The sequence below is a fragment of the Podarcis liolepis genome (genome assembly GCF_965112155.1).
Source record: "Podarcis liolepis genome assembly, chromosome: 2".
Lineage (NCBI taxonomy): Eukaryota > Metazoa > Chordata > Lepidosauria > Squamata > Lacertidae > Podarcis > Podarcis liolepis.
The window spans coordinates 15321250-15338780 of NC_139555.1; the positions used below are offsets into that span (position 1 = coordinate 15321250).

The 17531-nt window shown below is 48.8% G+C and overlaps 1 protein-coding gene and 1 long non-coding RNA gene across 3 annotated transcripts in view; one reads left to right on the plus strand and one right to left on the minus strand.

The window, feature by feature from the left end:
* Positions 1 to 17531, plus strand: part of LOC310700693 — a 74224-nt gene that overhangs the window by 43162 nt on the left and 13531 nt on the right. The window contains exon 5 of one of the 2 annotated variants that reach the window (XR_014522722.1): positions 9524 to 10563. The exons of the other annotated variant lie outside the window; for it this stretch is intronic. This is a non-coding gene — a long non-coding RNA (uncharacterized lncRNA). Of the gene's footprint in view, positions 1 to 9523; positions 10564 to 17531 lie in introns of those variants that run through there. 2 annotated transcript variants of the gene reach the window in all.
* Positions 5323 to 17531, minus strand: part of TAMALIN (trafficking regulator and scaffold protein tamalin) — a 39409-nt gene continuing 27200 nt past the window's right edge. The window contains exons 3-8 of the mRNA XM_083490395.1: positions 16635 to 16689; positions 14166 to 14268; positions 11424 to 11517; positions 11235 to 11301; positions 9350 to 9416; positions 5323 to 7721 (exon numbers count right to left, since the gene is read on the minus strand). Coding sequence (XP_083346521.1) covers positions 7255 to 7721; positions 9350 to 9416; positions 11235 to 11301; positions 11424 to 11517; positions 14166 to 14268; positions 16635 to 16689 — 853 coding nt within the window. The 3' untranslated portion in view covers positions 5323 to 7254. The remainder of the gene's footprint in view (positions 7722 to 9349; positions 9417 to 11234; positions 11302 to 11423; positions 11518 to 14165; positions 14269 to 16634; positions 16690 to 17531) is intronic.

Consider the following 17531-nt stretch of genomic DNA (forward strand, 5'->3'; position numbering starts at 1 on the left):
GGTGTGCTCTGGTCCATGAGGTCACGAAGGGTCGGACACGACTAAACAACTAAACAACAACAATTTTGTTGCAGTAACTCAGTCAGATGGGCGGCTAACAGCAAGAAGTAGCCTTCGCATTTGGAATACTAGACAATTTCTTAACACAGAGTCGGGCCACTGGGTCAATCTAGGTCAGGATTGTCAATGTTTGGAGCATAGAACATGTTGGTCCTCCAGTTGTTGCTCATCCTGGAGCATGGCCCATGCTAGTTGACGGCTGAACACTGGGAAGGCCACAGATTCTCCATTCCTGGCTTTTGCTACCTGGGTCTCAGGTGGACCTACAGGGTTTCAGGCAAGAGTCTTTTGCAGGCTTTCCAGGAGCTACCAAGCAGGTGAACTTGGGGCCGTTGCTATGCAGAGCAGATGCTTGGTTGCTGAGCTATGTAAAGGTAAAGGGACCCCTGACCATTAGGTCCAGTCGTGGATGACTCTGGGGTTGCGGCGCTCATCTCGCTTTACTGGCCGAGGGAGCCGGCGTACAGCTTCCGCGTCATGTGGCCAGCATGACTAAGCCACTTCTGGCGAACCAGAGCAGCGCACGGAAACGCTGTTTACCTTCTCGCCGGAGCGGTACCTATCTATCTACCTGCACTTTGATGTGCTTTCGAACTGCTAGGTTGGCAGGAGCAGGGACAGAGCAACGGGAGCTCACCCCATCGCAGGGATTTGAACCGCCGACCTTCTGATCGGCAAGTCCTAGGCTCTGTAGTTTAAACCACAGCGCCGAAAGCTCGGAATCGCATTTGCCAAGATACTGTGCTGTTCTAGCCGAAGGCTACAGCTAAGTGCTGCTGATAGCGCCAGTCCCTTCTCTACCTCTGGGAATGCCCCTCTCGCAAGAGATCGTTTTTGGTCTGCTGGCGGACACTATTTGAAAATGGTTCTCTGCTATCGTTGGGGTCTGTAATCCTAACTGCACTAAACTCGGGAGTAGCCTTGTTGAACACAGTTGGCAATACTTTCCCATAGGCACACATAGGAGTTGCATTGATAATTCATTTAAAAGAGCCACTGTGGAACTTATTAGAATCTGCACGAAATTCTTTGGCTAAGGCAAATTCACCCTAAAATGAACTCTAAGCATTTCTAAATAAAGATTTATTGCTGTCGTTTAGCAGAATTAGTGTAGCTAATGTGGAAAGTTTCCTTTCCCCCTTTGACTCTCTGAATTTTTTGTCACGAGCTCCTAAATTCGTGTTTTATGTGGTTTTTGCCCTTTTCTGCGTGCTGTCTTGAGCAGATGGGTGGACAGGGCCAAAAAAACTGGCAATAAGCACTTCTGAGATTATATAAACACACTCAAATAATCACTTTGCCGTTGGTGCTCTGGAAGTATTGGAGAAGCCATCTTATAATCAGAGACTCTTCTCTTTTCATCTAGAGCAATTTTATCACATTTGTATCCCATGCAAGCTGGGTTATATCACTTTCTTATAACCCTTAGGCAGGGTATTTAATTGACTACACTGACATCTCATATTTGTTATGGAACTTGAGTGTACATTTGGCCAAGTGTCTAGGCAGTGATTGGACCCAATCCTGTTTAATGGTGGCCTCTTTTGCACCACAAATTTAAAGCACTGCACCACTTTCGTCCTAGCTTTCCCCCCAAGAATCCTGGGAGCTATAGTTTAAGGGTGCTGTGAGTTCTGGGAGACCCATATTCCCCTCAGAGCTACACTTCTCATAGTGGTTTAATCACCAATTCCTCTTCACTGGGAACTCTTGAAATGGTAGCTCTGTGAGGGCAATAAGAGCCTCCTAACAATTCTCAGCACCCTTAAACTACAATTCCCAGAATTATTTGGGAGAAGCCACAAGTGGCATCATTAAATGTATCATGTGAATGGTTCCAGCTTCAGTTGCTTTCAGGTCTGGGTAGGCCAAGAAATTGTGGCTCCAGAGCAGCCTTTACCAGCCAGTGCCCTGCAGGTACCTGGGACTGTAAGTCCCATAAGCTCCACTGTCTGAAGCTGATGGAGGTTGTGGTTGAAAACACATGGCAGGAACCATGTTGGTGAAGGCTCATACTGATCTACCCAGGCTTGCACCAGAGGTGGAAAGCCTTTGGTCCTCCTGATGTCACTCCTTCTTTGGAGGTCTTTAAGCAGAGGCTTGACAACCATATGTCAGGAGTGCTCTGATGGTGTTTCTTGCTTGGCAGGGGGTTGGACTCGATGGCCCTTGTGGTTTCTTCCAACTCTATGATTCACTGAACTGCAATTCCCATCATCCCGGACACTGACTAGACTGCTGGGAGTTGTAATCCAACAGCATCTAGACACAAGTCCCCTAGTCCTGGGCTTGGAGCTTGGCCTTTTAATTGATAGTCCCAAAATTGTGAAATAATAATAATAATAATAATAATGATGATGATGATGGTACCCTGCCCATCTGACTGGCTTGCCCCAGCCTCTCTGGGTGGCTCCCAAGATACAGTGGTACCTCTGGTTACGTACTTAATTCGTTCCAGAGGTCTGTTCTTAACCTGAAACTGTAACTTGTAACTTCTTAACCTGAAACTTAACCTGAAACCTGAAGCACCACTTTAGCTAATGGGGCCCCCTGCTGCTGCTGCGCCACTGCCACAGGATTTCTGTACTCATCCTGAAGCAAAGATCTTAACCCGAGGTACTATTTCTGGGTTAGCGGAGTCTGTAACCTGAAGCGTATGTAACCTGAAGCATATGTAACCCGAGGTACCGCTGTATATAAAAACATAATAAAAAATTAAACCAACTTTCCAATACAGGGCTGCCTTCACATGTCTTCTAAAAGTCAGATAGTTGTTTATTTCCTTGACATCTGACAGGAGGGTGTTCCACAGGGCGGGCGCCACTACCGAGAAGGCTCTCCACCTGGTTCCCTGTAACCTCAGTTCTTGCAGTGAGGCAACTGCCAGAAGGCCCTCAGCGCTGGACCTCAGTGTCTGGGCTGAACGATGGGGGTGGAGACACTCCTTCAGGTATACTGGGCCGAGGCCATTTAGGGCTTTACAGGTCAGCACCAACACTTTGGTTCCCAGTACATTTCCAAGCACAATTCAATGTAGGTCTTTCAGGACCGGTGTTATATAGTCGTGGCAGCTGCTCCCAGTCACTAGCTGCCTCATTCTGGATTAATTGCAGTTTCCGGGTCACCTTCAAAGGTAGCCCCACATAGAGTGCACTGCAGTGGTCCGAGCAGGACATAACCAGAGCACGTACCACTCTGGCGAGACAGTCTGCGGGCAGGTAGGGTCTCAGCCAGCATACCAGATGGAGCTGGTAGACTGCTGCCCTGGACACAGAATTGACCTGCGCCTCCATGGACAACTGTGAGTCCAAAATGACACAGGGGCACAGTTACTCCATTCAGGACCATGGAGTGCCCCCCCAATAGTACTTCTGTCTTGTCAAGATTTAACCCAAATCCATTAACCTGCATCCATCCTCCAACCGCCTCCAGACACTCACATAGAAAGACCCTTTTCCTCTGTTCCCCACAGTTTCCAGGGATAAGGCAATCTTTTTCAAGTTGAGCACACTTCAGAGTAATTGTCTAAAGCTCTAAAACGGCTTAGGACATACTTTGGAGACCATTACCTTCCTATTTGTTGTGCGACCTGCCGAGCATTTCAAAAGGTCATCTCCAGGCTTGACTACTGTAATTCGCTCTACGTGGGGCTGCCCTTGAAGCTGTCCCAGAAACTCCAGCGGGTGCAGAATGCTGCAGCGAGGCTCCTCACGGGGTCTCTGCCATGGGAGCATATTCACCCAGTGCTTTTCCAGCTGCACTGGCTCCCGCCGGAGTACAGGGTTAGATTTAAGGTGCTGGTTTTGACCTTTAAAGCCCTTCACGGCCTAGGACCCTCGTACCTACGGGACCGCCTCTCCCGGTATGCCCCACAGAGAGCCTCAAGGTCCATAAATAGCAACACCCTAGAGGTCCCGGGCCCTAAGGAAGTTAGATTAGCCTCAACGAGAGCCAGGGCCTTTTCAGCACTGGCCCCGGCCTGGTGGAAGGCTCTGCCTCAGGAGACCAGGGCCCTGCAGGATCCGATTTCTTTCCGCAGGGCCTGTAAGACAGAGTTGTTCCGCCTGGCCTTTGGCTTGGAGCCAATTTGATTCCCTCCCCCTCTTTCTTTTTTCCTTTCTCCTACTGTAATGAGGCTGCATTTTAACATTTTACTGTTTCAATATTTTAATGTTGTATTTTAATCTTGTTTTTAAGTTGTATTCATTCAACTTGTTTTTATTATTGCTTTTTAGCCGCCCTGAGCCCAGCCTTGGCATAAATAAAAATTATTATTATTAAAAGCCAGTCGAGAAACTGGCTGCAGCCTTGTAACTCTGTAGAAGAAGCTAGCCGAAGGGGAAGGGTGATTAATGCTTCCATAGAGAGGCCACATAGCACCTGCTCTTTCCAAAGTTAAACAGGAGTTGCCTCTGATCTGGGTTTATTTTGGGCCAGGCAGGACAGTTCCCTATGCAATTAAGGGTGACCGCAAGGGACAGGAACGGAGCAAGGCAGCTGGGGCACGCCCTGCCTCAGAACACGGAACAAACCAAACCCCGCAGGGGAAGCAAAAGCTTGGACTCAGCAGTACTGAGGAAATGCTGAATTACTGGCTTGGGTGGGCCCTCCAGCACCCAGCTGGGATGGCTCAAAAGCTCGGACAGCAGGAGAAAAGATCCATCTGCTTCTCCCAGCCCTTGACGCCCAACTGCGCTTGGCTGTTGTCAAAAGCTTGACAAGTACTGCTCAGGTTTGGGAAGCAGCAACTGTTTGCTGCTTTGGCCATCTATGAAATTTGAAGATCTGTCTGGATCTTTTTCGCTCCATAAGGTGCACCAGACCATAAGGAGCACCTAGATTTGGGAGGAGGAAAACAAGAAAAAATTATTCTGAATCCCAGAAGCCAGAACACCAAGAGGGATCTGGCTTCTGGGATAACCGCGCGCAGCCTCTCCTGTGCGCATCGCTGAAGGGGCGCTGCACAGTTTTCCCTCTCTGCGCAGTGCCTCACCTTCGCAGGAGCATCGTGTGCAAAGAGGAAGAGCTGCACAGCGCCCCTTCAGTGAAGCCGGAGAAGGAACAGAAGGGGCTCCCTTCCTCCTGAAGGGGCGCTGCGCAGCTCTACCTCTCTGCGAAGTGCCATTCGCTCCATAAGGCGCACCCCTTACTTTTTGGGAGGAAAAAAGTGCATCTTATGGAGCGAAAAATACGGTTTCTCAGGGAAGCTAGTTCAGACAGACCACGGAGAACTTGGTGCAAAATGAGACTTGCCACCACAACTTGATTGCAAAAAGTCTTTACTATGTTTTATCAAAAGAGAACAAGCAAACACCTGAAACCATGGGTGCATGTTTGTAAAAAAGAACCCACTCCCCTTTACTTTTTTTTGCATGTATTGGGTGTGCTCAGTAACAGCAACCGCCTGTCCTAGCTTAAAGGTTTGGCATCTCTTTTTGAGACACAAATATGCAACTTTGCCTGTTCTTGACGCCGTGTCACCCGCCTCCCCCTTCCTGCAGCTACTTCCTCAGATAAGGTTGAGCTAGAGTTGCAAAAAAAGAAGTTCCCTTTTTGATTGCTTTTATAACCAGAACATTGCTTTGAACGAGAAGTATGGCTTTTACGGGAATAATGCCACCCTGTTAAGACATTCACTCAGCCTGGCTTCCATTTCTCAGGGACCCAGTAGTTCAGAAGGCCAAGCGACAGGGATCCTCTTAAAGGCTCTGAGGAGATGGAGCCTAAAACCGAAACAAACTCCAAACTGGGGTTCCTCAATGGACGTTTCGCTCTTATTTCCTGGTAGCTAGAGAAAGCCTTTAACGTGGCTGACAGGGAGAACACAAAACAACAAACGTCGTAGCCCTTTGCCGTAGTAGCCCTTCGCCTCCTTTAAATAGCCACTGTAGAAAATATCGAGACAAAAAGTATAAAAGCATCAGCTTCTTCTTTTTTAAAGTACTGGAGGAGGAATCCGGCCTCCTGAGGTGACGAGACAGGCAGGATGTGGCTGGTGGAAGAGGCCTCCTCTGAGATTAAAGAGAGAGATCAGCAGCTCAAAAGAAAAACCGCAATTGCACAGAACCCCGGGGTGGGGCGGGAAGAGGGATTCCCATACGTTGCTGCCAGATTTTCGATATTAGAAAAGCCATCGCAGTACGTGACAAGATATTTGCTGCCACAGATGGTTGGGGGCCTACTAGGGCCTACCTAATTTAATTTGGCATTTCTCCAACACTGACAGATATCACAGGGATGTGGCTACTTAATGCTGAAGGACCCTGGGCCTAAGCCCTTCCCTTGGTTCAAGGTCTGCCACCAAACACCACATACTGAAGTTTTTTTAAAGCCCCTCCCCACCAAAAGCCATTTTTATCCCAGGTCTGGGCTCTCCTCTAACTCTACCTTTTATATTTACCTCAAATGCTACTTCACGCCCTAGGGTCAACATGCCGTTTCCGCTAATACATCTTCCCGGTCCTAAATCAAAGCCCACAGTCTGCAGGCCACCCTGAACTCTCAATAAGTTGTTGTGTTGTCTCACCCCCCCACACCTTTAATCCTTGGTTGGTTGGGAGCTGGAGGGAGCACTCCATTTCCCAGTTCTACCCCCCCCCCTTCCTGGAATCACAGGTTTTCTCAAATTAGTGCCTCCTGCTGTTCTTGGACTACAGTTCCCATTATCCATAGCTAGCACGATGGGATTTGTAGTCCCCAAAAGAGCTAGAGACCGAAGTTTGGGAAACCTGACCTAACCCTTTCAATAGAGCAAGGAACAAACTGAGTAGCATTCACAGATTCGGTTGACCCTGCTCCGTGGAAGAATCTAACTCTTAAAAAAAAAACAAAAACCCACAATCCTTCCACGGAACAAAGAATACCAGATCACTCATGCTTCTTTGGCTTTACAATTTGGCGCGTTTCCTTCCGAGCTAATCCCCACCCCCACCCCCATTGCTTCTCTCCTCGAGGTTCGTGACCAGATCTGCCCGACGACCTGGATCCCGAGAAGCACAGCCTAATAATTGTTGGTGCTTTGGATCTTATTGGAAGCCTCGAATCCACCGAGAACCAACCCGGTGGGGTGCTTGAATCCACTTTGCGGGTCGAATAAATAAATAAATAAATTAGCCAACTTTATAAAAGCTGAGACTGCCGGCCACCCCACCCCACCCCACCCAAAAAAATGCCCTTGCGTGACGCTATTGCCTTTTACAACTGGCTCTCTTCTTCTTCCAGGGAACGGTTCAGCCCGGGGATAAATTTGAGCAGTCTCTTGCGGAAGCTCCCCGGTTTGCTCTTCCGGGGCCTTGGGGCGGCTGCGGAGTTCTTTTGGTCGCATGATCTGTCCCAGAACCGTGCGACTCCATTGCTGCTGCTGCTGCTTGTGCATTTGACGCTGGCGCTGCGGGTGAGCGTTGGGCGCGGGCGCGAGGGCTGGGCGGCTGCGGGGGCAATGTCCAGGGAGTCGGCAGAGTCAAAGAAGCAGGTCTGGTAGACTGAATCCTCGCTCTCGTCCGTGGCGGTGCTGACGCAGCCCACGCTGCTGTAGGTGCTCCCCGATCCTGGCAACAGCACCCCAAAAGGGGCAGCAGGGCCTCCGGCCAGCCTAGTTCCGTACAGGCAGGAACGCACAGATTCTAGGGTGTCATAGATGCTGGGGTCTTTAACCACGATCCCTAGCAGGGAAGAAGGGTTCCAGTTAATAATAATAATAATTTGTTATTTATACCCCGTCCATCTGGCTGGGTTTCCCCAGCCACTCTGGGCGGCTTCCAACAGAATATTAAAATACAATAATCCTTCAAACATTAAAAGCTTCCCTAAACAGGGCTGCCTTCAGATGTCTTCTAAGAGTCAGATAGTTGTTTATTTCCTTGACATCTGATGGGAGGGCATTCCACAGGGTGGGTGCCACTACCGAGAAGGCCCTCTGCCTGGTTCCCTGTAACTTGGCTTCTTGCAGCGAGGGAACCACCAGAAGGCCCTCGGCGCTGGACCTCAGTGTCCGGGCAGAACGATGGGGGTGGAGACGCTCCTTCAAGTATACTGGGCCGAGGCCATTTAGGGCTTTAAAGGTCAGCACCAACACTTTGAATTGTGCTTGGAAATGGACTGGGAGCCAATGTAGGTCTTTCAGGACCGGTGTTATGTGGTCTCGGCGGCCGCTCCCAGTCACCAGTCTAGCTGCCGCATTCTGGATTAGTTGTAGTTTCTGGATCACCTTTAAAGGTAGCCCCACGTAGAGCGTGTTGCAGTAGTCCAAGCAAGAGATAACCAGAGCATGCACCACTCTGGCAAGAGAGTCTGTGGGCAGATAGGGTCTTGGTCTGCGTACCAGATGGAGCTGATAAACAGCTGTCCTGGACATAGAATTGACCTGCGCCTCCATGGACAGCTGTGAGTCCAAAATGACCCCCAGGCTGTGCACCTGGTCCTTCAGGGGCACAGTTACCCCATTCAGGACCAGAGAGTTCTCCACACCTGCCCACTTCCTGTCCCCCCCCAAAAGAGTACTTCTGCCTTGTCAGGATTCAAGCTCAATCTGTTAGCCACCATCCATCCTCCAACCGCTTCCAGATACAGTTAGGGCAGATCACAGCGCTGGAAGGGACTATGGGCAATGCAGGAGTCTCAGTTGAAGCATCCATGACAGATGTGCATCACAGTCAAAGAACTTTTTCAAAGCCCAGTCCATTCAAAAGCCACTAACGAGAACATGGGAGAAAGAAGTACCGTATTTTTCACTCTATAGGACGCACTTTCCCCCCTCCAAAAATTAAGGGGAAATGTGTGTGCGTCCTGTGGAGCGAATACAGGCTCCTTGGCTTCAGCGATAGCAACGCAAAGCCTCCGAAGCGCAGAGGGAGCGCTCCCTCCACGCTCCGCAGACTTTGCGTTGCTTTTGCTGAAGCCTGGAGGGCGAGAAGGGTCGGTGCACACATTTTTTTGTGCACTCAAAACAGCCATTTCTCGTCCTTGCAGTTGTGAAATGGTTTAGCTCAGGGTTTCCCAATCTTGGGTCTCCAGCTGCTTTTGGACTACTGTTCCCATCATCCCTGACCACTGGCCCTGGTAGCTAGGGATGATGGGATCTGTAGTCCAAAAAACAGCTAGAGACCCAAGATTGGGAAACTCTGGTTTAGATCAGCCTTGACCTGGCACCTTTCAGGTGCTGTTGGGACTCCCCTCAGCTGCAGCCAGCATCACCAATGGTCCAGAGTGTTGTAGCACGACATCTGGAGGGTACCAGAACAGAGGAGACTGGCCCAGGTCCTGTTTACGCAAATGTATCTTTGTCACTCACCCCGGACCAAGCGCTGCTCCTGCACCATCAACGACCGATACTCCCCCCATTTTTCGTAGAGCGTTTGCTGCAATGGAGAGAGAGGCCAGCATTCATTTGTGTTTCAAAATCTGTTTGATTAATCTTGTCTAAAAGTGGTTCCCCAGGTCTGATTATTGCACATTTAATTTGCAGGTATACATAGGCTATAGAGCTTCACCCCCACTTTGAGGACGAGGAAGGCATGGCTGGATCCATCTATCCAGCCACAAAGGCCCAGCAACCCATTTTTTGAGAAGACACTAGAAAATACTAATTCGCAGCCGGGTACCACACTGGCCTTGCATTGTAAGTAAGAGGTCCAGCTGGCTGCTGTTAAAAGGAAAAGCCATCAGGGTCCCTCTCAGTACCAAACTACAGCTCCCTGCTATGTTAGGCCTGGGTGATATATCGCCCGGGACCGGTAATGAGTGGCAGACCGCAATGGTGGTTTCTCTAGGCAGTATAACGCTAGTAAAACCACCAGGGTTGTCCATTCCCTCCAGCATGCTGAGGGAGAAAGAAGCTAGACTCGCATGGGTAGCCAACTAAGGCCCGGGGGCCGGATCCAGCCCAATCGCCTTCTAAATCTGACCCACGGACGGTCTGGGAATCAACGTGTTTTTACATGAGTAGAATGTGTGCTTTTATTTAAAATGCCTACACCCAGAGGGTGGGCTCTGTCTTTCCTCCTGGGGTGAACGACAGGAGGAAAGATGTAGCCCACCTTGCCAGGTGACAGCAGCCAACCCCTTACTAGGAAACCAGAATGTGAGCCCACAAGGGAACAGTTTTCCTGTCGCCTTAAAAGAGACTAAGATGAGTACAGTGGTACCTCTGGTTACGAACTTAATTCGTTCCAGAGAGCCGTTCTTAACCTGAAACCGTTCTTAACCTGAGGTACCACTTTAGCTAATGGGGCCTCCTACTGCCGCCACGCTATTTCTGTTCTCATCCTGAGGTAAAGTTCTTAACCCGAGGTACTGCTTCCAGGTTAGCGGAGTCTGTAACCGGAAGGCTTTGTAACCTGAGGTACCACTGTACTACGTTTTTCTAAAAAGTTGCAAACTTTGTCCTAGCCCAACCATTCAGCTGCATGCACTCCCTGCATTTTCACTATTTTGTTTTGTATCGTGTTGTACAAGCCAGGTGTTTGCATTGACTGACTTATTTCAATAAAAACAAGCTCATCTCCAGTTCTGACACTTCTTCGTTTGTTTTGCTGTGTGTTCTTCACGGAAACGTCATGTGATGGCCTGGGAATCTTGATTCAGAGGCTGAACCTGAGGAATCCCAGCCTGCACAGGAGTCCCTGCCTCCAGAACCAGCTGAGCCAGGGCTGGGGCCTGAGCCTGAAGGGTCCTCACCTGTGCCGGATCCTCAGGTGCAGGCACCAGCTGAGTCTGCTTTGGCTCCTGAGGTGATGGAGGACCCATTGCCTGCAGGTGCTCAACTCTCAGCCCTGTCAGGGGAAGCTGAGGTTGCCTCTGGGTCCAGTAACCCTCCAGCCTCTCCTGAGCTGCAGAGGCTCAGGGCAGAGAGGCGGAGGGAACTAAGTTCCTGCAGGAGGAGTGCTTGCCTCCAGGCCAGGAGAGGCGAGTCACCTGTGGACCGGGGCCGCCCTATGCCTCGGGGCAGATAAAAGCCAGCCAGCCCCAGTCCCAGGTTGCGGGAGCAACATTGTTGGTAACCTGTTCCTGCCTGAACCCTGTCCTGCTTCTCTGCCAGAGTTCCTGACCTCACCCGACTCCCTGCCTTGGACCCAGCTTCAGCCTTGACGGACAGCCTCCATACCGCACCCTCGACCTCGGATTGGACTCTGACCACGCCGCACGGTAACCCCCCGTGACCAGCACATGTCACTCACCTTGAGGTACTGCAAACGGGCTTCCAGTTCTGCCCTGCGGATGGAAGTGCCGTACAAGGTCTCTAACCTGGACAGGGCAAGAATCTGATTAGTGGTGGCTGGTTAGGGACAGTTTCTCCACCCCTGTGGACAGGCAATGCCTTCTGGCTCGGCTGGCCCTTCCCCCCAAATAATCTCCCACACACTCACCTGAGCACGTTCCCAGACGCTTTGATGATCTCCACAATCTCACGGTGTCGGATCCCCTCCACATTGAGCCCGTTCACGCCTGTGATCGTATCCCCTGCGTTAACAAAAAGCCAGAGAGGCCGCTGTCATTTTCAAAGCCTGCAAAGGGATGAAGAAACCCCTGGCTCCCTTTGGCATTAGAGGATCTGGGCTGGGCTGTACGTGCTAACTGCTAGCACTTTTTGCAAAGCTAAGCAGGGTCTGGTCTGGTTACAAACTGGATGGGGGACCACGTGTTGAGATTCCTGCATTGCAGGGGGATGGACGACCCACGGGAGTCCATTGGAACTCTGTGATTATAAATCCCATCAGCTGTAGCCTGCATGGCCAACAATCAAAGATGATGGGAGCTGGAGTCCAATAGCATCTAGCGATCACCCCGTTGGTTACTGCTGTGCTTGTGCACCAAGGCAGGAAACTCGGTGATGTAAAGAGAAGCTTGTGACCTGTAGAAGTTATGCAAATGGGCATCATCGCTTCTCTTGCTTAATTTGTTCTGCTCTACTAAGTCATGGGCCAAGGAGCCCTGTTAAAGAGCAGAGACGCCTAAGCCAAGACAATGGGGGAGATGCTGCAATTTCAGATTTCACCCGGCACTGCCCACATACTGTATTTTTCTGTGTATAAGACGCCCCCTACTTTTGGGGAGTAAAAATTTAGAAAATGGGAAATGCCCAGAGTTGCTGAGATATTTTTTTTAGGGGGGATTGTGGAAAATCGCTTGCTCGCCCGCGTGACCTACACTGCCACTTGCACGCGTCATCGCAAACGCCACCAATCCACTGTCACCTCGCCTGCCCAGTTGCCGCACCAACAGCCAATCAAGCCCAGCCCTTGCCACAGCCACCAATAACACACCCAATCGCCGCGGAGGGTCTCCGGGTCCTGGAAGGAACATATAACATGTCCCTCAGACGCACTATCCGTGTATAAGACGAGCCCCACATTTTAATATGATAGTTTAATTTTAAAAAACCTCTTTAACACGGAAAAATACGGTACTTTCACACATCATGCTGCCATCTTCAGGGCTACAGAAATGCCACCTTCTAAAAATAAAATAAAAATAAAAATTGGAGGACAGATTCTTGATTTGGTAGCTGCTCCCGTTGCTTGGTCCCTGCTCCTGCCAACCTAGCAGTTTGAAAGCACGTCAAAGTGCAAGTAGATAAATAGGTACCACTCCAGCGGGAATGTAAATGGTGTTTCTGTGCGCTGCTGTGGTTCGCCAGAAGCAGCTTAGTCATGCTGGCCACATGACCCGGAAGCTGTATGCCGTCTCCCTCGGCCAATAAAGCGAGATGAGTGCCGCAACCCCAGAGTCGGCCACGACTTGACCTAATGGCCAGGGGTCCCTTTACCTTTAACCTATCGCATTCAGCAGCACTTTTGTGGAAGGTCGTACACACACAGAACCCTGGATCTATGTATGTGCCCTTTGAAAATCATCTGCAGTGCAGAGAGAAGGGTAAAAGACACCCTTGGAGTAATGGGAAGGAAGGAGAGGGAGCAATGTTAGCACAGCTCAGCCCTGCAAAACACCTGAGCTTGCCACTCCACCTGCTGCCAACGTGACCCGGCAAACACAACATCAGCTCTCCAGGGAGCAGAGCAGCTGGGCTCATTGTAGAGGGGAAAGTCACATGCGTTGCCCTTGGCTGTGACTCCCTCTCCCCCCCAGTCTGCTGTCTTATGGGGCTGCCGACAGCTTTGAACCTGCCCCTACAAGAAGCGAATCGGCGCGCCTTCGACAGAAAGTGTGGGAAGAAAAGGCAAACCACAAGGGCCCTCCAGAACCTGAAACCAGGCACAGCCCTTGACCCACCAGCCAGCGTTCCCCAAACGTGGGTCTCCCAGCTGTTTATGGACTACAACTCCCATCATCCCTAGCTAGCAGGAACAGTGCTCAGGGATGATGAGAACTGTGGTCCAAAAACAGCTGGAGACCCAAGTTTGGGAAACCCTGCATTAGGACTTCTGCAGCGTATCTAGAACTGCCAAAACTTCTGAAATTTGGGGGAGGGGAAAAAACATGCCCCACCCCACATAAAGGAGCTATGGAATATGCATTGAGATTTCTAGTGGACGCCAGGTTTCTTGCCTTCTATTTATTTCTCAAGAAGCTACCTAGAGCAGGGGTCAGCAACCTTTTTCAGCAGGGGGCCGGTCCACCGTCCCTCAGACCATGTGGGGGGCCGGACTATATTTTGGGGAAAAATATGAACAAATTCCTATGCCCCACAAATAACCCAGAGATGCATTTTAAGCAAAAGGACTCATTCTACTACTACTACTACTACTACTACTACTACTACTACTACTACTACTAATTTATTATTTATACCCCGCCCATCTGGCTGAGTTTCCCCAGCCACTCTGGGCGGCTCCCAATTAAGTGTTAAAAACAGTGCAGCATTAAATATTAAAAACTTCCCTGACTCATGTAAAAACACGCTGATTCCCAGACCATCCACGGGCCGGATTGAGAAGGCGATTGGGCTGCATCTGGCCCCCGGGTCTTAGGTTGCCTACCCCTGACCTAGACACATTGACTTTTGATCAAACACCACACGGATAAGGGTTTTGATCAGTATTTGCTTAGTTTCTCCAGCCCACCCCGTTTGAAAGCAAGTGAGTTTTACAAAGGTGAAAACTCACAAGTAGTCCATTAGGTTCAAGTTGCTAAAGCGTGGCATCTCTTACCTGGTTTCAGGCCAGCTACCTGGGCCGGGCTATCATCATGCACACGGCATACGAAGGTGAACATCTCCACCCGTTTTGTGTTCTGGTGGTGGAGCCCGTAGGTCTGAAAGGAGCAGAGGAAACAAGAGTTGGTTGGTTTTTAAAATGAGGTCAGACCGCAGTCACCCAAATAATGTGCAAGTTCCACCATAGCTTAACTGTTAGAGATGCAATAGGGATAATGCTTCTCTAAAACGTACCGTATTTTTCGCTCTATAGGACGCACTTTTTCCTCTCTAAAAATTAAGGGGAAATGTGTGTGCGTCTTATGGAGCGAATGCAGGCTCCTTGGCTTCAGTGATAGCAACCCAAAGCCTCCGAAGCGCAGAGGGAGCGCTCCCTCCTCACTCCGGAGGCTTCAGGTTCCTTTTGCTGAAGCCAGGAGAGCAAGACTCTCCCGGCTTCAGCAGAGAGGGAGAGCTGCGCAGCGCCCCTTCAGCCAAGCGGGAGGAGAAATGGAAGGGGCTCCGTTTCTCCTGTCGCTTTGCTGAAGGGGCGCTGAGCAGAGAGGGGGAGAATTTTTTTTCCCTCGTTCTCCCCCTCTAAAACAAGGTGCCTCCTATGGACGGGTGCGTCCATTTTTTTTCATTGTTGTATATTGAAACATTTTTGGCAGAGGGTAACTGAAACCATCAACAGAACTGTACGGAACAACCTTACATTTACAGAGCAAAATATCCTCTTGAATTATATACCCAGCACATGGAACCTTACGAAAGGAGAATACGAATGGACTCTCCGTGCCCTTACCAGAGCAAAAACACCCGTCCTGATGAATTCGGAAATTGAAGACTTAAGACAAATTCGCAACATATGAACAACTTACATATAAACGCAGACTTGCCATGGACAAATTCAATGATATTTAGAATCCACTTTTACAAATATATTGTAATAGGTTAAGAACTGGTGAAGTAAAACCACCTTGTAAAATATACAAGGTTCCCCCCCCCCTTTGTTTCCCCTCCTGCACGGGTTCTGTTTCTATTTTTATGTTTTTCTTTTTGGTTTGTGCCTCACCATGTTTAGTGCACATATAGTTATGTATTTTTGAAATTTCAATAAAGATGTTACACACACACACAAAGTTCCACTGTAGTTTGAGAGCTATCTGGCAAGGTCGATAAATACAAACAAAGAACAATTGCCTCCTAGCAGCTCCAGGATATACGAACACGTGGCAAACAGTAAGACAAAACCTCCCCTTGCCAGCGTTAGAAACTCAGATATATAAGCTAGGCACTAAATGTTTTCTTGAACCAGCGTTGCAGTCAGTTGCCTAGTTGCCATTTGGGTGCCAGGCTAGAAAGTTGTATTTCCCCACCCCCTCAAGAACCTTTATTGAACTAACAGAACTGAAAGTTGTATTTTTCAATTCCCTTTTTGGTTCCTTTTTTTTTTTTAAAAAAAATACTTTTTATTGTCATTTTCCAAAAAACAAAATAAAACAATCTTTACGTTCATTCTTAATGTCAACTTATTTACATTGCGCTAAATTGCGCCTCGACTTCCTTCCATCCCAGTTGCGGTTTTCGTAATATACATCTCTTACAGTTTCTTCTGCTTTTCTACACACATCACAAGAATTATCCTAGTCCTGCCGTAGTTCTTAAACTTCTACAGTTCAATTCTATATATGTCACAAATTTACTCCATTCTTCTGTGAACTTTGACCCTTTTTGGTGTCGAATTTTATTTGTCATTTTTGCTAATTCAGTATATTCAAAAAGTTTTGCCTGCCATTCCATAACTGTTGGAATCTCTGATGATTTCCATTTTTGTGCTTCAAGGACCCTAGCTGCCACCATTGCATATTGAAATAACTTATGGTCTTTTTTTATTTCGTCCCCTATTATCCCTAATAGGAATGTTTCTTTAATTCATCATATATCAGGTTCCAAAAATTTTTCATTTTCTCGCATACCCACCACATATCATAAAGGTCCCCATCTTTATTTTTACATTTCCAACAAGTTTTGTTTCCCGTTTTGTACATTTTCGCCAATTTGACCGGGGTAATATACCACCTTAAATTCATTCTGATTCAGGCATCATCCTGGCTCTCAAGCTTCTTCACTTGGTCGCAAGTGACCAAGCACCTGGTGAATTTTGAACGCTGCTCCCACCCCTCCCCAAAATTGGTACTATTTCCCAAGTAGGAAGAGATGGATTTTGGAAATTGAGAACATGATGAAATGCCTGAGTTGCCCGATTCAAAGACGCCCCCCCCCAACCTAATTACTGAGTTTAAAGTTGGAAATTGCCCTTTTGCTCCTTGAGATTCAACAGCTTAAAAAACGGCAGATCCAGAAATATCTTTTTTTTAAAAAAAAAAGGTACTCAAAGCTCATGTATTGCAACCCACAACACACCTGAACCCTTGTTGAATTCTGGACTCACTGGGTTAAGAGGGATTCCCTCTGAACTCACCTGAATCTCAAAGCCAAAGGCCTGAGCCTCTTCCTTCTCCAGTGTGATCACCTTCCTGGAATGAACAAGAGGAAAGGGGTCAATTGCTGAGATTTCCCAGGGGACGCCAAGAGACCATCTTTTCCATAGCTGTGTGTGATTTATCTTCATTTGCCTGCCTGCATGTGCTGAGCACACTTTGTCCCCAAACAACACACACCCCACCCTGGCTAAGCTACAGAAGCTTCCTTTGCTTGCAGGCTCACCAATTGCTCTCCAAAGAGACTCTTCCGAGAGCCTTCAAAATAGGGGCCGGTGGGAGGGGGAAAACAAAACAAAAAAACCCAATACGCTACACAGCATGGTTTACCAAACTTGGGTCTCCATCTGTTTTTGGACTACAAATCCCATCGTCCTTGGCCTCTGATCTTGCTGGCTAGGGATAATAGGAGTTGTAGTCCAACAACAGCTGGAGATCCAAGTTTGGGAAATCCTGATCTATGGTCAAGCAGCTGGTCCAAGTTTTTGCCTTGCACTAGGACGTCTTCTGATGCCTTACACTCCCTCCCTCCCTCCAGTTTTAAGCCGACAAAACAAACAGGATGGGAGTGGGCTTCTGTATAATCCAGCTTTGACAAATCCAGGCAGCGGCTCAGAGTGGGCAAAGTTGACTGTGGGTGGTTGTAGACACAGGAATCAAAACAGAAACCTAAGTACAGAAGGGGCAGGTGAACCAAACAGTAATGGCAAATTGGGATACCTACTGAGCAGGTAAACCAGGGGTGGAGAATGTGTGGCTCTCCAGAGTTTGAGGAACTGCTTACTGAATTTTAATTCCATGCAACTCATTGAAAAATGGTGCTGTATGAGTTTTTGCAGGAGCCACACTTCTGGGTCCCCATGAGTATTGTTAGTTCC